The sequence below is a fragment of the Chelonia mydas genome, chromosome 4 (genome assembly GCF_015237465.2).
Source record: "Chelonia mydas isolate rCheMyd1 chromosome 4, rCheMyd1.pri.v2, whole genome shotgun sequence".
In the NCBI taxonomy this organism is placed as follows: Eukaryota; Metazoa; Chordata; order Testudines; family Cheloniidae; genus Chelonia; species Chelonia mydas.
The window spans coordinates 3,231,062-3,244,900 of NC_057852.1; the positions used below are offsets into that span (position 1 = coordinate 3,231,062).

The 13,839-nt window shown below is 40.3% G+C and overlaps 1 protein-coding gene across 2 annotated transcripts in view; it reads right to left on the minus strand.

The window, feature by feature from the left end:
* The window catches only part of TNKS (tankyrase), a 275,303-nt gene that overhangs the window by 134,996 nt on the left and 126,468 nt on the right, over positions 1–13,839 (minus strand). For both annotated transcript variants that reach the window (XM_037896522.2, XM_007065877.4), the window contains 2 exons: positions 3,722–3,758; positions 2,783–2,858 (listed from right to left, as the gene is read on the minus strand). In XM_037896522.2, the coding sequence (XP_037752450.1) occupies positions 2,783–2,858; positions 3,722–3,758 (113 nt within the window). The remainder of the gene's footprint in view (positions 1–2,782; positions 2,859–3,721; positions 3,759–13,839) is intronic.

Consider the following 13,839-nt stretch of genomic DNA (forward strand, 5'->3'; position numbering starts at 1 on the left):
CAAAATTTGAAGGTGATACAAAACTACTCAAGATAGTTAAGTCCCAGGCAGACTGCGAAGAACTACAAAAGGGATCTCACAAAACTGCGTGACTGGTCAACAAAATGGCAGATTACATTCAATGCTGATAAGTAATGTACATTGGAAAGCATAATCCCGAGTATACATATAAAATGATGGGGTCTAAATTAGCTGTTATCACTCAAGCAAGATCTTGGAATCATTGTGGATAGTTCTCTGAAAACATCCACTCAACGTGCAGCGGGAGTCAAAAAAGTAAACAATGTTGGGAATCATTAAGAAAGGGATAGATAATAAGACAGAAAATATCATATTGTCGCTTGAATACTGTGTGCAGATGTGGTCGCCCCATCTCAAAAAAGATATACTAGAATTGGAAAAGGTTCAGAAAAGGGCAACAAAAATGATTAGGGGTGTGGAATAGCTTCCGTATGAGGAGAGATTAGTAAGACTAGGACTTTTCAGCTTAGAAAAGAGACGACTAAGGGGCGGGATACGATTGAGGACTATAAAATCATGACTGTTGTGGAGAAAGTAAATAAGGAAGTGTTATTTACTTCTTCTCATAACACAAGAACTAAAGGTCACCAAATGAAATTAATATACAGCAGGTTTAAAACAAAAGGAAGCATTTTTTCCCACACAACACACTTGTGGAACTCCTTGCCAGAGGATGTCGTGAAGGCCGAGACTATAACGGAATTCAAAAAAGAACTGTAAGTTCTTGGAGGAGAGGTCCATCAATGGCTATTAGCCAAGATGGTCAGGGATGGTGTCCCTAGCCTCTGTCTGCGAGAAGCTGGGAATGGGCAACAGGGGATGGCTCACTTGATGATTACCTTTTTTGTTCATTCCCCCTGGGACACATGGCATTGGCCACTGTTGGAAGACAGGATACTGGACTGGATGGACCCTTGGTCTGATCCAGTATGGCCATTTTCATATGCTTATACTCTTTTTTAATGGGTCTTAAACGTAATTGCTTAAATAGCTTGTTCTACCAAGATTCAGAAGGGTTCAATTATTGACAACAACCCATAATATTTAAAATACAGATTGTGGAAGTAAAACACTAAATTTTTTAATGTTTCTAGATATTGCAATTCAAAGATATTTTAATTTTTCTATTAAAAAGTTACTTGTTTCATTTAAGCAAATGTTAATCACATTTCAGAAGAGCAGCCGTGTTAGTCTGTATCCGCAAAAAGAAAAGGAGGACTTGTGGCACCTTAGAAACTAACAAATTTATTAGAGCATAAGCTTTCATGAGCTACAGCTCAAGCTCACGAAAGCTTATGCTTAAATAAATTTGTTAGTCTCTAAGGTGCCACAAGTACTCATTTTCTTTTTGTTAATCACATTGATGCCTGTAAAGGTCTGTCAGCATATTTTAACAAACGAAGCAACATTCTAGTAGCAAACAGCAGGCACTCTGCAATGGTAAGGCAAGGAATATTTTCCCTATGAATAAAGTGGGCCAGATTCTTGGCTAGTGTAAATCTGCATAACTCCATTGGCTTCAATAGAGCTGTGCCCATTTACCCCAGCTGCAGATCTGGGTCAGCAGTTTTATTACACTTAAAAAAAAATTTTAAAAAATAATAAAAAAAAGAGATTGCATTGAAAATACTTTTAAAAACAGTAAGAATTTAAAATACATGCTTTTCGGTCTGAAATACTTATTTACTGGATCAACTCAAACTCTTCAGAGTGTGATGTACAATTGCATGTGACAGATTTTCTAAGCTACATATATTAAGAAAATTCCAACATATACTTAAAAATAGCCACCAAAGTCCGTAAACCTAGAAAGCTAGACAAATCTGTGTCTGTTAATGTGAATGTCTATCATCATAAATCATGAAACCCTAAGGACATTAAGCATAGAAATTAAGTAGCCAGATGCACATTATGTAATTTACATGAACATATCCTAAAAGTCTTGCCAGCATTCTGCCTTAGTTGTACATGCTCTTCTGTTCCCCTAATTCCAAATAATCCTTATTTTCTTTCATTCAGCATCCCTAATAAATAAAACTACAGCCAAGCCAAACAATGCAATGTCAAAGTTAAGAAAATTCAGTCAGTGCTAATCTCATTAATACGCTGTCAGCTTTAACTGGCAAGGTATTAGGGCCTATGAGAGCCAACTTCCTCTACCGAAGAACACCCCCCACCCCCACCCCCACAAATGGGATAGCCACACCATGTAATGCAGTGGCTCAAACTTCTGTACTGATGACCCCTTTCACACAGCAAGCCTCTGAGTGCGACCCCCCTTATAAATTAAAAACCACTTTTTTTATAATTTAACACTATTATAAATGCTGGAGGTGAAGCGGGGTTTGGGGGTGGAGGTTGACAGCTCGTGACCCCCCATATAATAACCTCGCGACCTCCAGTTTGAGAACCCATAAGTATAATGTAGAGACAGTAAACGATCCTCTGTTCCTTTAGCTATTTTATTAACAGTCTAACATGTTACATTTTGTTCTTATTCTTGAAGACTCTGCCATCTCATTTTCTATACAACACAGTACCTGACATTTAAAAGAAAAGGCAGGCTCAAAATTCATGGTCCACTGGCTCTGTCCGTCTGCCACAACTGCCAGTATCAAGTATGGCAGCATTTAATTTCCTGGTGAAAACACATCATTTAGAATTCAGCCGTATCCTCTGTCCTGGTTTATATATCTGCATTTCACAGTGTTCACATTTACCTCTCTAAAACTGTAAAAATATTAAATAGATATTAACTTACTTTCCGCCCATCACTTGCATGGCAGTTCACATTTAAAGGAGTCAATAAAGCCATTAGTTTTTCTTCATTACCGCTCCTGCAAGGGGGGGGGAGGGAGAGGGGGAAAACATGTCCCTTTGTAAAAGATTTGATAAGAAGTTTCATATTAATGTAGTGTATATTGCTATTATTCAAAGCAGAGAGTGGAAAATATGTCAATTTGCAAAATATCTCATAAGTGTTTTAGAACTGCTGATGAAATCCGAATATCCTTCTATTTGCTATTAAATCCACAGTAGATCATGCAAAAAAAATTTCTGAACGTCTATTTCTTCAGCCTTATAATAGGATCTTTCCTTTAGCCAGTTTTACTGATCTGCTGAAAGCCATTTTCTGAATTAGTAGTTAACTTATTCTTCAGGTCACATGCCAAATACCACTATATATTGCTAAAAATAACATTTTAAAATGTTATTGAAAGGGAAAATACAGTATAAGAAAAACTGTTTTACAAGCTGTCAAAGAAAAAGAATAAAATCATTTCTAGAATATTAGACTGAACTTTACACCTTTCGCTCTTGCTTCTCTAGGCTGTGTTTTGGTAGGAAACATTTTGAAAATAAAGCTTTCAGATGGTGAAACAAAAAAGGAAATACTCCAACAACATGCAATTTCCACCTAAAAAGGACAATCACTAAATGGTAAATAGGATTTCTAGCAGCTTAAGGCAAGAACTCAATTAATATTAACCTTACAAGCATCATATTGGGGGATTTCAATTAAATAAATAGACTTTTCTATTTATAACAGACTGTAAAGTCCAAAGAGATTTATTCTAATAAACTGGTTTATCTGCATCATTTCATAGAAGGCAATGCAAAACATTACAGTTTATAAAAGCCCCTTTTCCTCATCTCTTCCCATTCCCAAAATATGCTTTGTATTCTAAGCAGCACTTACCTAGCAGCTTCCAGGAGTTCGTCCTTCTTGTATTCACCTAAATGATTGCAAAATATCATGCTGTTAGCATTTGGCAGAAGACAGATTAAGAAATGCAATAGGAAGCAAATACAAAATTAAAACAGAGAAGAGGAGAAAAAAAGAGCCCACACCCTGCTGGGTGATGGAGCTGTGACGTTAGCCAGCTTGTGAAGGCAGCATCACCAGTGCCTTGGAGACGGGCAGAAAATTGACACAGCTTCTTATCCAATCCTCAGATGAAATGGCTTTCTTCAGACAACCAATGAATGCTAAATCTTGTGTCCAGAAACACATTCCCTCTGATAACAGTATGCCAACTGAAGACAATGTCCCCGCCCCCACTTTCCTATTCAGTAGGACACAGTATACTTGTGAAGCATAATAAATTCTGAGACAAAAGCAAGGCATTATAGCTCTTTAAAAAGGTACAAATTACCAGTTTCTATGGCAGTTTATTTTTGAAGTTCAATATTATTATTCAAGGTCCTTACAAACAGCAATGGCTCGTAAAGGCTTAGAAAATTTCCAAAATCAGAACTTCTGAAACCTTTTCTAGACTTCAGGAAAACCATACACTTAAAATATAAAATATACCCCAAAAGGCACAAACTCTCTGAAAGTTGTAGTTTCGAACTTGCATTTAATTGCAGCGAGCATGTTCTTAAATCATAAAAAAAAAAAAAATCACATGAATGGTTGTGGTACACTTTAAAAATTGAATCGCCTGAATATTTTAAGTGAAAAGAGCACACGGTGAAGATGAGCTGTTCTGGCACCTCACCGCAAATGAGATGACATTCAGTGAAGCTCAATCACAACTATACATGTTAATTATAAATGTAAGCAAGTTATATTCAGAATTAGGAAACTCACTTTTAAACATCCTCAGCAAACGCTCTGAAAGTAGGACATTCCAGGAACGCTTAATGCAGGGTTTGGAAAATGTCCTAGACTCCTACTAGCCAGAGGATTAAAGCAACCATCCAAAGGCAGATACGAAAAAAATGGGATATAGCATTCTCCTGCATGAGTGAGGTATGAAGGCAAGGCCCTGCTAAAAAGCCTACTACCACCCACATTTATTTATACCAGCCTCTGGTGAAACTCCTGTTAACTTCAATGCGAGCAGTCAGACTTACACTGAGCACCTGCGAAAATCCCACCCTAGGCAGCTGATAAGTAGGAAGATGCCAATCAACATCCCCTAGAAGAGTTGAGTTCTTTTTCTCCCTCCCCAACCCAGATCCTAACTGTTGGGAGAAGAAGTGCTTGGGTCATCTTCCCTTGTGAATAGCTTAGTGTCTATTTCTGCCATCGCTTTCAGCTTTTCCAACCAGCAGCAGAGTGAAACGGACACAGTTCTTTACAGTTTCATGGCTGCGTATAGGATTCTGAATAGCAGCAGTGTAATGGACCAAATCTAGTTAATTACAAAATTAAAATCACCAGCAGAGGCACTGAAGGTGACTGCTGGACTTAGGAAAACAAGATTAGAGTCATTTTTGGAACATTCACAGAAACATGCTTGTAAGGAAGATTTGAACGCTGGAAAAAAAACAAACCAACAAAAAAACAACCAATGGCTAGGTCTCCCTGCTGCTCTCCAAATTCACCCAGAGAAGTTTCCTAGTTACCACTGGTGAGGAGATTTTTTCAAGCCACAACACAACATATACCTCATTCTTAGCACAGTGTAAACAAAACACTGGGCATAATTACAGTACTTCTAATCAATGCAGAATCAAAAGCGCTGATTTACTTCTGAATCAAATAATTTACATTTTGTTATACAAATAAAGCAACAATGACAAAAAAATTCTGGCCACTAGAAAAATGGCTTGATGCTGTTTGTTATTATATATCATTTCCAGCAGTGACTCTTAGCAGCCCTACTCAAATGGGGGGCCCACCTTGCAGATTGTGTGCTCTTCATCAGTGATGGCACAGCGCCTACCACAAAGGAGCTCCAGTCCTGACTGGATTTATAGTCGTATCCAAAGGTCCCAAAGTTAAATAATATTTTGCTAGATGCTGTTCAAACACGAGCCCTCTCTCTGTCCCAAAGAGCTTGAATACAATGAAATATTTCTAACAGAAAGAAATCTAGGATTAGGTAGCTTGATTTAACTAAGTACATGAATTATTTTTAATAAAATCAGAGATATTTACAGATAAAAGAGGTTTTGATATCAAAACCAAGACAAGAGAGTCTTAAAATTTGTCACAGCTTTCCTGCACTATGCATTAGGAAAAAAATCCTCTTTAAATGAGTGCAACTTCATTGTTCTAAAAAACGTATCTAATCTGAATGGCATGCTTTGCCATGAACTATGATCCAAAAAAGAAGTAAGCACTTGCTACACCAATTTGTATAAGAAAACCTGGACACAGACTGCACCATTTGGTCCCATGTATATAATGATAAATATGTTTGCAAAGTACTTTTTTTAGAATATACATACTCATGTTATTAAACATTAAAGTTTGGAATTGAAATACAAAAATTCAGACCATCCGCCTTGCAAATTGATTTTTAAAAATTGTAAGAAATGGACAGACTTGGACCAAACAAACAAATTAACTTTGGGTAGGCTGAGATTTATGGCTTCACAGAGTAATGCTCAATCTTCACAAGATTTAGATAGTGTAGCATGAGTTTCTCTTTCAAATTCCTTAGCAATTCTCAGCTTTGGAAGAGAGAAAAATTCCTTCCAGGGACAGGTTTCAGAGTAACAGCTGTGTTAGTCTGTATTCGCAAAAAGAAAAGGAGTACTTGTGGCACCTTAGAGACTAACCAATTTATTTGAGCATGAGCTTTCGTGAGCTACAGCTCACTTCATCGGATGCATACTGTGGAAACTGCCTTCCAGGCAGTGTCTTCCAGGGACAGTGTCAGTGCCAATGATCTTGACAGCACGAACCAAGGTTGAGAGTATTATAGTAGTTAGATTCTGATAGTAAAGACAGGAATACAACTATAGCCTGACAAATACCGTGCTGATCTCCAATAGGGGTCATCTTTACATCATTTCCACCCATACCAGTGGATTCAGCCTTTTGTTTATATGCTTTACGTTGATGTTATGCATTATCACTAGAAAAACCCAAAAACCCAAAGCTTTTATAGCTAAACTCACTGAACCACCTGGTAGGTACCAAACCCCCAAATCGCTTCCCAGGCATTTCCAGACGACAAAAACTCCAGTTCTTTGCCAGGCTATCAAGAGTTCCATTTTTTTCACAGACATCTTCTGTTATATAATTATGGCTTACAATACAAATATCTGAGTCATACTGAAATTTTGGGAGGCAGCATAAAGTAAATTGAATTATATTTCAAAATAAATGCAAGGAATAATGATCCAATCATATTATTTTATTTTGATATTTAATTCAGGCTTTTAATTACTTGAGGCATCCACAGAATTTTATAATTAAAGCAGAATACAGCACAAGAGTTCAGCAGAAACATGAGCCAGAACTTCCTGAATACAATTTAGTATCCATACCTTGGTGTCCAAAGACCACTATCTAGTGGCAGCATAAAACGGTTTCTTTTTAAATGCCACATCCTAGAGAATATCAACAAAATGAATCAGTCTTCCAGAATATTTCATCGCCAAAACAATTTTAAACTTTTAAGCCAAACAATTAAAACTGCAGCTGCAGAACTGCCTGTATGTATGGGATAAGATTGTAGTGCTCTCTGGTGCCTTTTCAGGTGAAGATGAGCAATTCTGGCACCTAACAGGTCTTTTCACTTAAAAGAGCACACTGTGAAGATGTGTCCACTCTAAGGGGAAAAATGCTTTGTTTTGTATTTCACTGCTGCTAACGCACTGTAAACATCTTAGCGTGGACAAGGCAGTTGCAGTTTTAACATGTTAGCACTAGCTAAAAACTACAAATGCCTTGTCAACATTAGGATTATACCATGAGTTAGTTACCACGTTAGCTTTTTCCACTGAAGAAAAGCTCTTAAATCCAGATAAAGACTAGCAACAGATCAGTTATGGATGAAACCAGGCAATTACAGTCAAAGAAAACAGCAATGAATGATGGAGAAAATACATGGGTTAAAATGTTTTCTAGGAATTGAAAAATTAAGTGGGATTAAAAAAACATTAAATATGTATAATATGTTATTGCAACTATACACCACAACCATGCCATATTACTGAAAGCTTAGGCCACTTTTATGGTCAGATCTAGTCCCATGTATTAATCCCTATTTTAATTTTATAAAGATCATAGAATCATAGAATATCAGGGTTGGAAGGGACCCCAGAAGCTCATCTAGTCCAACCCCCTGCTCGAAGCAGGACCAATTCCCAGTTAAATCATCCCAGCCAGGGCTTTGTCAAGCCTGACCTTAAAAACCGCTAAGGAAGGAGATTCTACCACCTCCCTAGGTAACGCATTCCAGTGTTTCACCACCCTCTTAGTGAAAAAGTTTTTCCTAATATCCAATCTAAACCTCCCCCATTGCAACTTGAGACCATTACTCCTCGTTCTGTCATCTGCTACCATTGAGAACAGTCTAGAGCCATCCTCTTTGGAACCCCCTTTCAGTTAGTTGAAAGCAGCTATCAAATCCCCCCTCATTCTTCTCTTCTGCAGACTAAACAATCCCAGCTCCCTCAGCCTCTCCTCATAAGTCATGTGCTCTAGACCCCTAATCATTTTTGTTGCCCTTCGCTGGACTCTCTCCAATTTATCCACATCCTTCTTGTAGTGTGGGGCCCAAAACTGGACACAGTACTCCAGATGAGGCCTCACCAGTGTCGAATAGAGGGGAACGATCACGTCCCTCGATCTGCTCGCTATGCCCCTACTTATACATCCCAAAATGCCATTGGCCTTCTTGGCAACAAGGGCACACTGCTGACTCATATCCAGCTTCTCGTCCACTGTCACCCCTAGGTCCTTTTCTGCAGAACTGCTGCCTAGCCATTCGGTCCCTAGTCTGTAGCGGTGCATTGGATTCTTCCGTCCTAAGTGCAGGACCCTGCACTTATCCTTATTGAACCTCATCAGATTTCTTTTGGCCCAATCCTCCAATTTGTCTAGGTCCTTCTGTATCCTATCCCTCCCCTCCAGCGTATCTACCACTCCTCCCAGTTTAGTATCATCCGCAAATTTGCTGAGAGTGCAATCCACACCATCCTCCAGATCATTTATGAAGATATTCAACAAAACCGGCCCCAGGACCGACCCCTGGTGCACTCCACTTGACACCGGCTGCCAACTAGACATGGAGCCATTGATCACTACCCGTTGAGCCCGACAATCTAGCCAGCTTTCTACCCACCTTATAGTGCATTCATCCAGCCCATACTTCCTTAACTTGCTGACAAGAATACTGTGGGAGACCGTGTCAAAAGCTTTGCTAAAGTCAAGAAACAATACATCCACTGCTTTCCCTTCATCCACAGAACCAGTAATCTCATCATAAAAGGCGATTAGATTAGTCAGGCATGACCTTCCCTTGGTGAATCCATGCTGACTGTTCCTGATCACTTTCCTCTCATGTAAGTGCTTCAGGATTGATTCTTTGAGGACCTGCTCCATGATTTTTCCAGGGACTGAGGTAAGGCTGACTGGCCTGTAGTTCCCAGGATCCTCCTTCTTCCCTTTTTTAAAGATTGGCACTACATTAGCCTTTTTCCAGTCATCCGGGACTTCCCCCGTTCGCCACGAGTTTTCAAAGATAATGGCCAAGGGCTCTGCAATCACAGCCGCCAATTCCTTCAGCACTCTCGGATGCAACTCATCCGGCCCCATGGACTTGTGCACGTCCAGCTTTTCTAAATAGTCCCTAACCACCTCTATCTCCACAGAGGGCTGGCCATCTCTTCCCCATTTTGTGATGCCCAGCGCAGCAGTCTGGGAGCTGACCTTGTTAGTGAAAACAGAGGCAAAAAAAGCATTGAGTACATTAGCTTTTTCCACATCCTCTGTCACTAGGTTGCCTCCCTCATTCAGTAAGGGGCCCACACTTTCCTTGGCTTTCTTCTTGTTGCCAACATACCTGAAGAAACCCTTCTTGTTACTCTTGACATCTCTTGCTAGCTGCAGCTCCAGGTGCGATTTGGCCCTCCTGATATCTTTCCTACATGCCCGAGCAATATTTTTATACTCTTCCCTGGTCATACGTCCAACCTTCCACTTCTTGTAAGCTTCTTTTTTATGTTTAAGATCCGCTAGGATTTCACCATTAAGCCAAGCTGGTCGCCTGCCGTATTTACTATTCTTTCGACTCATCGGGATGGTTTGTCCCTGTAACCTCAACAGGGATTCCTTGAAATACAGCCAGCTCTCCTGGACTCCCTTCCCCTTCATGTTAGTCCCCCAGGGGATCCTGGCCATCTGTTCCCTGAGGGAGTCGAAGTCTGCTTTCCTGAAGTCCAGGGTCCGTATCCTGCTGCTTACCTTTCTTCCCTGCGTCAGGATCCTGAACTCAACCAACTCATGGTCACTGCCTCCCAGATTCCCATCCACTTTTGCTTCCCCCACTAATTCTACCCGGTTTGTGAGCAGCAGGTCAAGAAAAGCGCCCCCCCTAGTTGGCTCCCCTAGCACTTGCGCCAGGAAATTGTCCCCTACGCTTTCCAAAAACTTCCTGGATTGTCTATGCACCGCTGTATTGCTCTCCCAGCAGATATCAGGAAAATTAAAGTCACCCATGAGAATCAGGGCATGCGATCTAGTAGCTTCCGTGAGTTGCCGGAAGAAAGCCTCATCCCCCTGGTCCGGTGGTCTATAGCAGACTCCCACCACGACATCACTCTTGTTGCACACACTTCTAAACTTAATCCAGAGACACTCAGGTTTTTCCACAGTTTCGTACCGGAGCTCTGAGCAGTCATACTGCTCCCTTACATACAGTGCTACTCCCCCACCTTTTCTGCCCTGCCTGTCCTTCCTGAACAGTTTATAACCATCCATGACTGTACTCCAGTCATGTGAGTTATCCCACCAAGTCTCTGAGTACACTGTAAGACGCCAGCTCACTAATATCTGAGAAAAAGGATGAGGAAAAAAAATTCCTGTCAAATATTCAAGCCAAAATAAAAAACCAATATCTTTTTTCCTTTATGTTGATTTTAAATTTGAATAGTTTTCTTTAAACTAAATCAAAGACTGAAATTCCAAATAATTGAAATGTCTGTATTATTGCACATATTTTAATGAGAGTTCATTTTTGAGACATTCAAACAAAGATTCAGAGTTAAGCATGCAGCCATAGGCCACAATCCTGGAATGAGATCTATGCACATATAGCCCCAGGGAAATCAATTGCTCTTGTAGATTCAGGACCTTCCCATTTCCCGAATCTGAATTCTTGATTTTCTAATGTTGCAATAAAGATGACTTTGTTTTGTCTTTTAGCAGCATGGAGTTGATCATTTCTGTGTGGTTTGTTACAGACAAGCACATTATTGAGAATATATGATGTGTTGGTGTTATAAAAGGATAAGATTTTTCACACTTAGATGACTAAAGCTGGACTCCTCACTCCAAAGCAAAGTGCTTTCCTGAATTAAGGGCTCTATTTACAAGCTTAAGCACACACACAAATTAAATGAGTGCTTAAAGTCCCACTGACTGCCCCAAACAGGAATAATTTCCTGAGCCCTGACCTGATTGAAAGAGGGGCTGAGCACCCAAGAGCGTTTACATGCGAGCAGATCGAGGGACGTGATCGTTCCCCTCTATTCGACATTGGTGAAGCCTCATCTGGAGTACTGTGTCCAGTTTTGGGCCCCACGCTACAAGAAGGACGTGGATAAATTGGAGAGAGTCCAGCGAAGGGCAACAAAAATGATTAGGGGTCTGGAACACATGACTTATGAGGAGAGGCTGAGGGAACTGGGATTGTTTAGTCTGAAGAAGAGAAGAATGAGGGGGGATTTGATAGCTGCTTTCAACTACCTGAGAGGTGGTTCCAGAGAGGATGGTTCTAGACTATTCTCAGTGGTAGAAGAGGACAGGACAAGGAGTAATGGTCTCAAGTTGCAGTGGGGGAGGTTTAGGTTGGATATTAGGAAAAACTTTTTCACTAGGAGGGTGGTGAAACACTGGAATGCGTTACCTAGGGAGGTGGTAGAATTTCCTTCCTTGGAAGTTTTTAAGGTCAGGCTTGACAAAGCCCTGGCTGGGATGATTTAGTTGGGGATTGGTCCTGCTTTGAGCAGGGGGTTGGACTAGATGACCTCCTGAGGTCCCTTCCAACCCTGATATTCTATGATTCTATGCATCAATGGGAGCTATTGCATGATAAGCCACTTTTGAAAAATCAGGGGGTGAAAATCACGGTCCCACTGAAATCAATGGGAGTTTTACTTTTGACTTCAAGAGGCCAGGATTTCACCCCAGGTCACTTATTTAGGAGTCTAAACATGGAGTAAGAAGTCTCACTTTAGGCTCCTATTTTGGAAAATCTTGGTCTAAGGTGTTTATGAGTGGCAGTTTGGAATGGACACACTATTCAAAAGTGCTGAAGCTACAAAAGAGTTATGCAGATCATTCCTAAATGAGTGATGATAAAACTTTCACACAACTCGTGTATTCGGTATATCATATGTGACAAAGTATTCTAGAAATTTTTCATGACGTTTTTAAAAGATTTATTGGGACTATTGTTTGTGTCTCTCTACCTGTAAATTAGCCTTGGTTACCATCAGTCCAAAAGCACAGAGCTTAGAGAAGACATAAAAATATCTCTAAAAAAACCAGAAAAGGCAATAAACTTTAGAGTCCGATATCGCAGGAGCTTGCAGACCTAGATGCGAGTAATGGGCAAATATACATGCAACATTCTTTTAATGAATGTTAGTTTCTTAAAACAGCTTTTCATAGATTCATAGATATTTAGGTCAGAAGGGACCATTATGATCATCTAGTCTGACCTCCTGCACAACGCAGGCCACAGAATTTCACCCAGCACTCCTTCAAAAAACCTCTCACCTATGTCTGAGCTATTGAAGTCCTCAAATCGTGGTTTAAAGACTTCAAGGAGCAGAGAATCCTCCAGCAAGTGACCCATGCCCCATGCTACAGAGGAAGGTGAAAAACCTCCAGGGCCTCTTCCAATCTGCCCTGGAGGAAAATTCCTTCCTGATCCCAAATATGGCGATCAGCTAAACCCTGAGCATGTGGGTAAGATTCACTAGCCAGATACTACAGAAAATTCTTTCCTGGGTAACTCAGATCCCACCCCATCTAACATCCCATCACAGGCCATTGGGCCTATTTACCATGAATATTTAATTACCAAAACCATGTTATCCCATCATACCATCTCCTCCATCAACTTATCGAGTTTAATCTTAAAGTCAGATAGATCTTTTGCCCCCACTGCTTCCTTTGGAAGGCTATTCCAAAACTTCACTCCTCTGATGGTTAGAAACCTTTTTCTAATTTCAAATCTAAACTTCCTGGTGGCCAGTTTATATCCATTTGTTCTTGTGTCCACATTGGTACTGAGCTTAAATAATTCCTCTCCCGCTCTGGTATTTATCCCTCTGATATATTTATAGAGAGAGCAATCATATCTCCCCTCAACCTTCTTTGAGTTAGGCTAAACAAGCCAAGCTCCTTGAGTCTCCTTTCATAAGACAAGTTTTCCATTCCTCGGATCATCCTAGTAGCCCTTCTCTGTACCTGTTCGTTTGAATTCATCCTTCTTAAACATGGGAGACCAGAACTGCACACAATATTCCAGGTGAGGTCTCACCAGTGCCTTGTATAACGGTACTAAAACCTCCTTATCCCTACTGGAAATACCTCTCCTGACGCATCCCAAGACCGCATTATCTTTTTTCACAGCCATATCACATTGGCGGCTCATAGTCATCCTATGATCAATCAATACTCCAAGGTCCTTCTCCTCCTCCGTTACTTCTAATTGATGCGTCCCCAGCTTATAACTAAAATTCTTGTTATTAATCCCTAAATGCATGACCTTACACTTCTCACTATTAAATTTCATCCTATTACTATTACTCCAGTTTACAAGGTCATCCAGATCCTCCTGTAGGATATCCCTGTCCTTCTCTAAATTGGCAATACCTCCCAGCTTCGTATCATCCGCA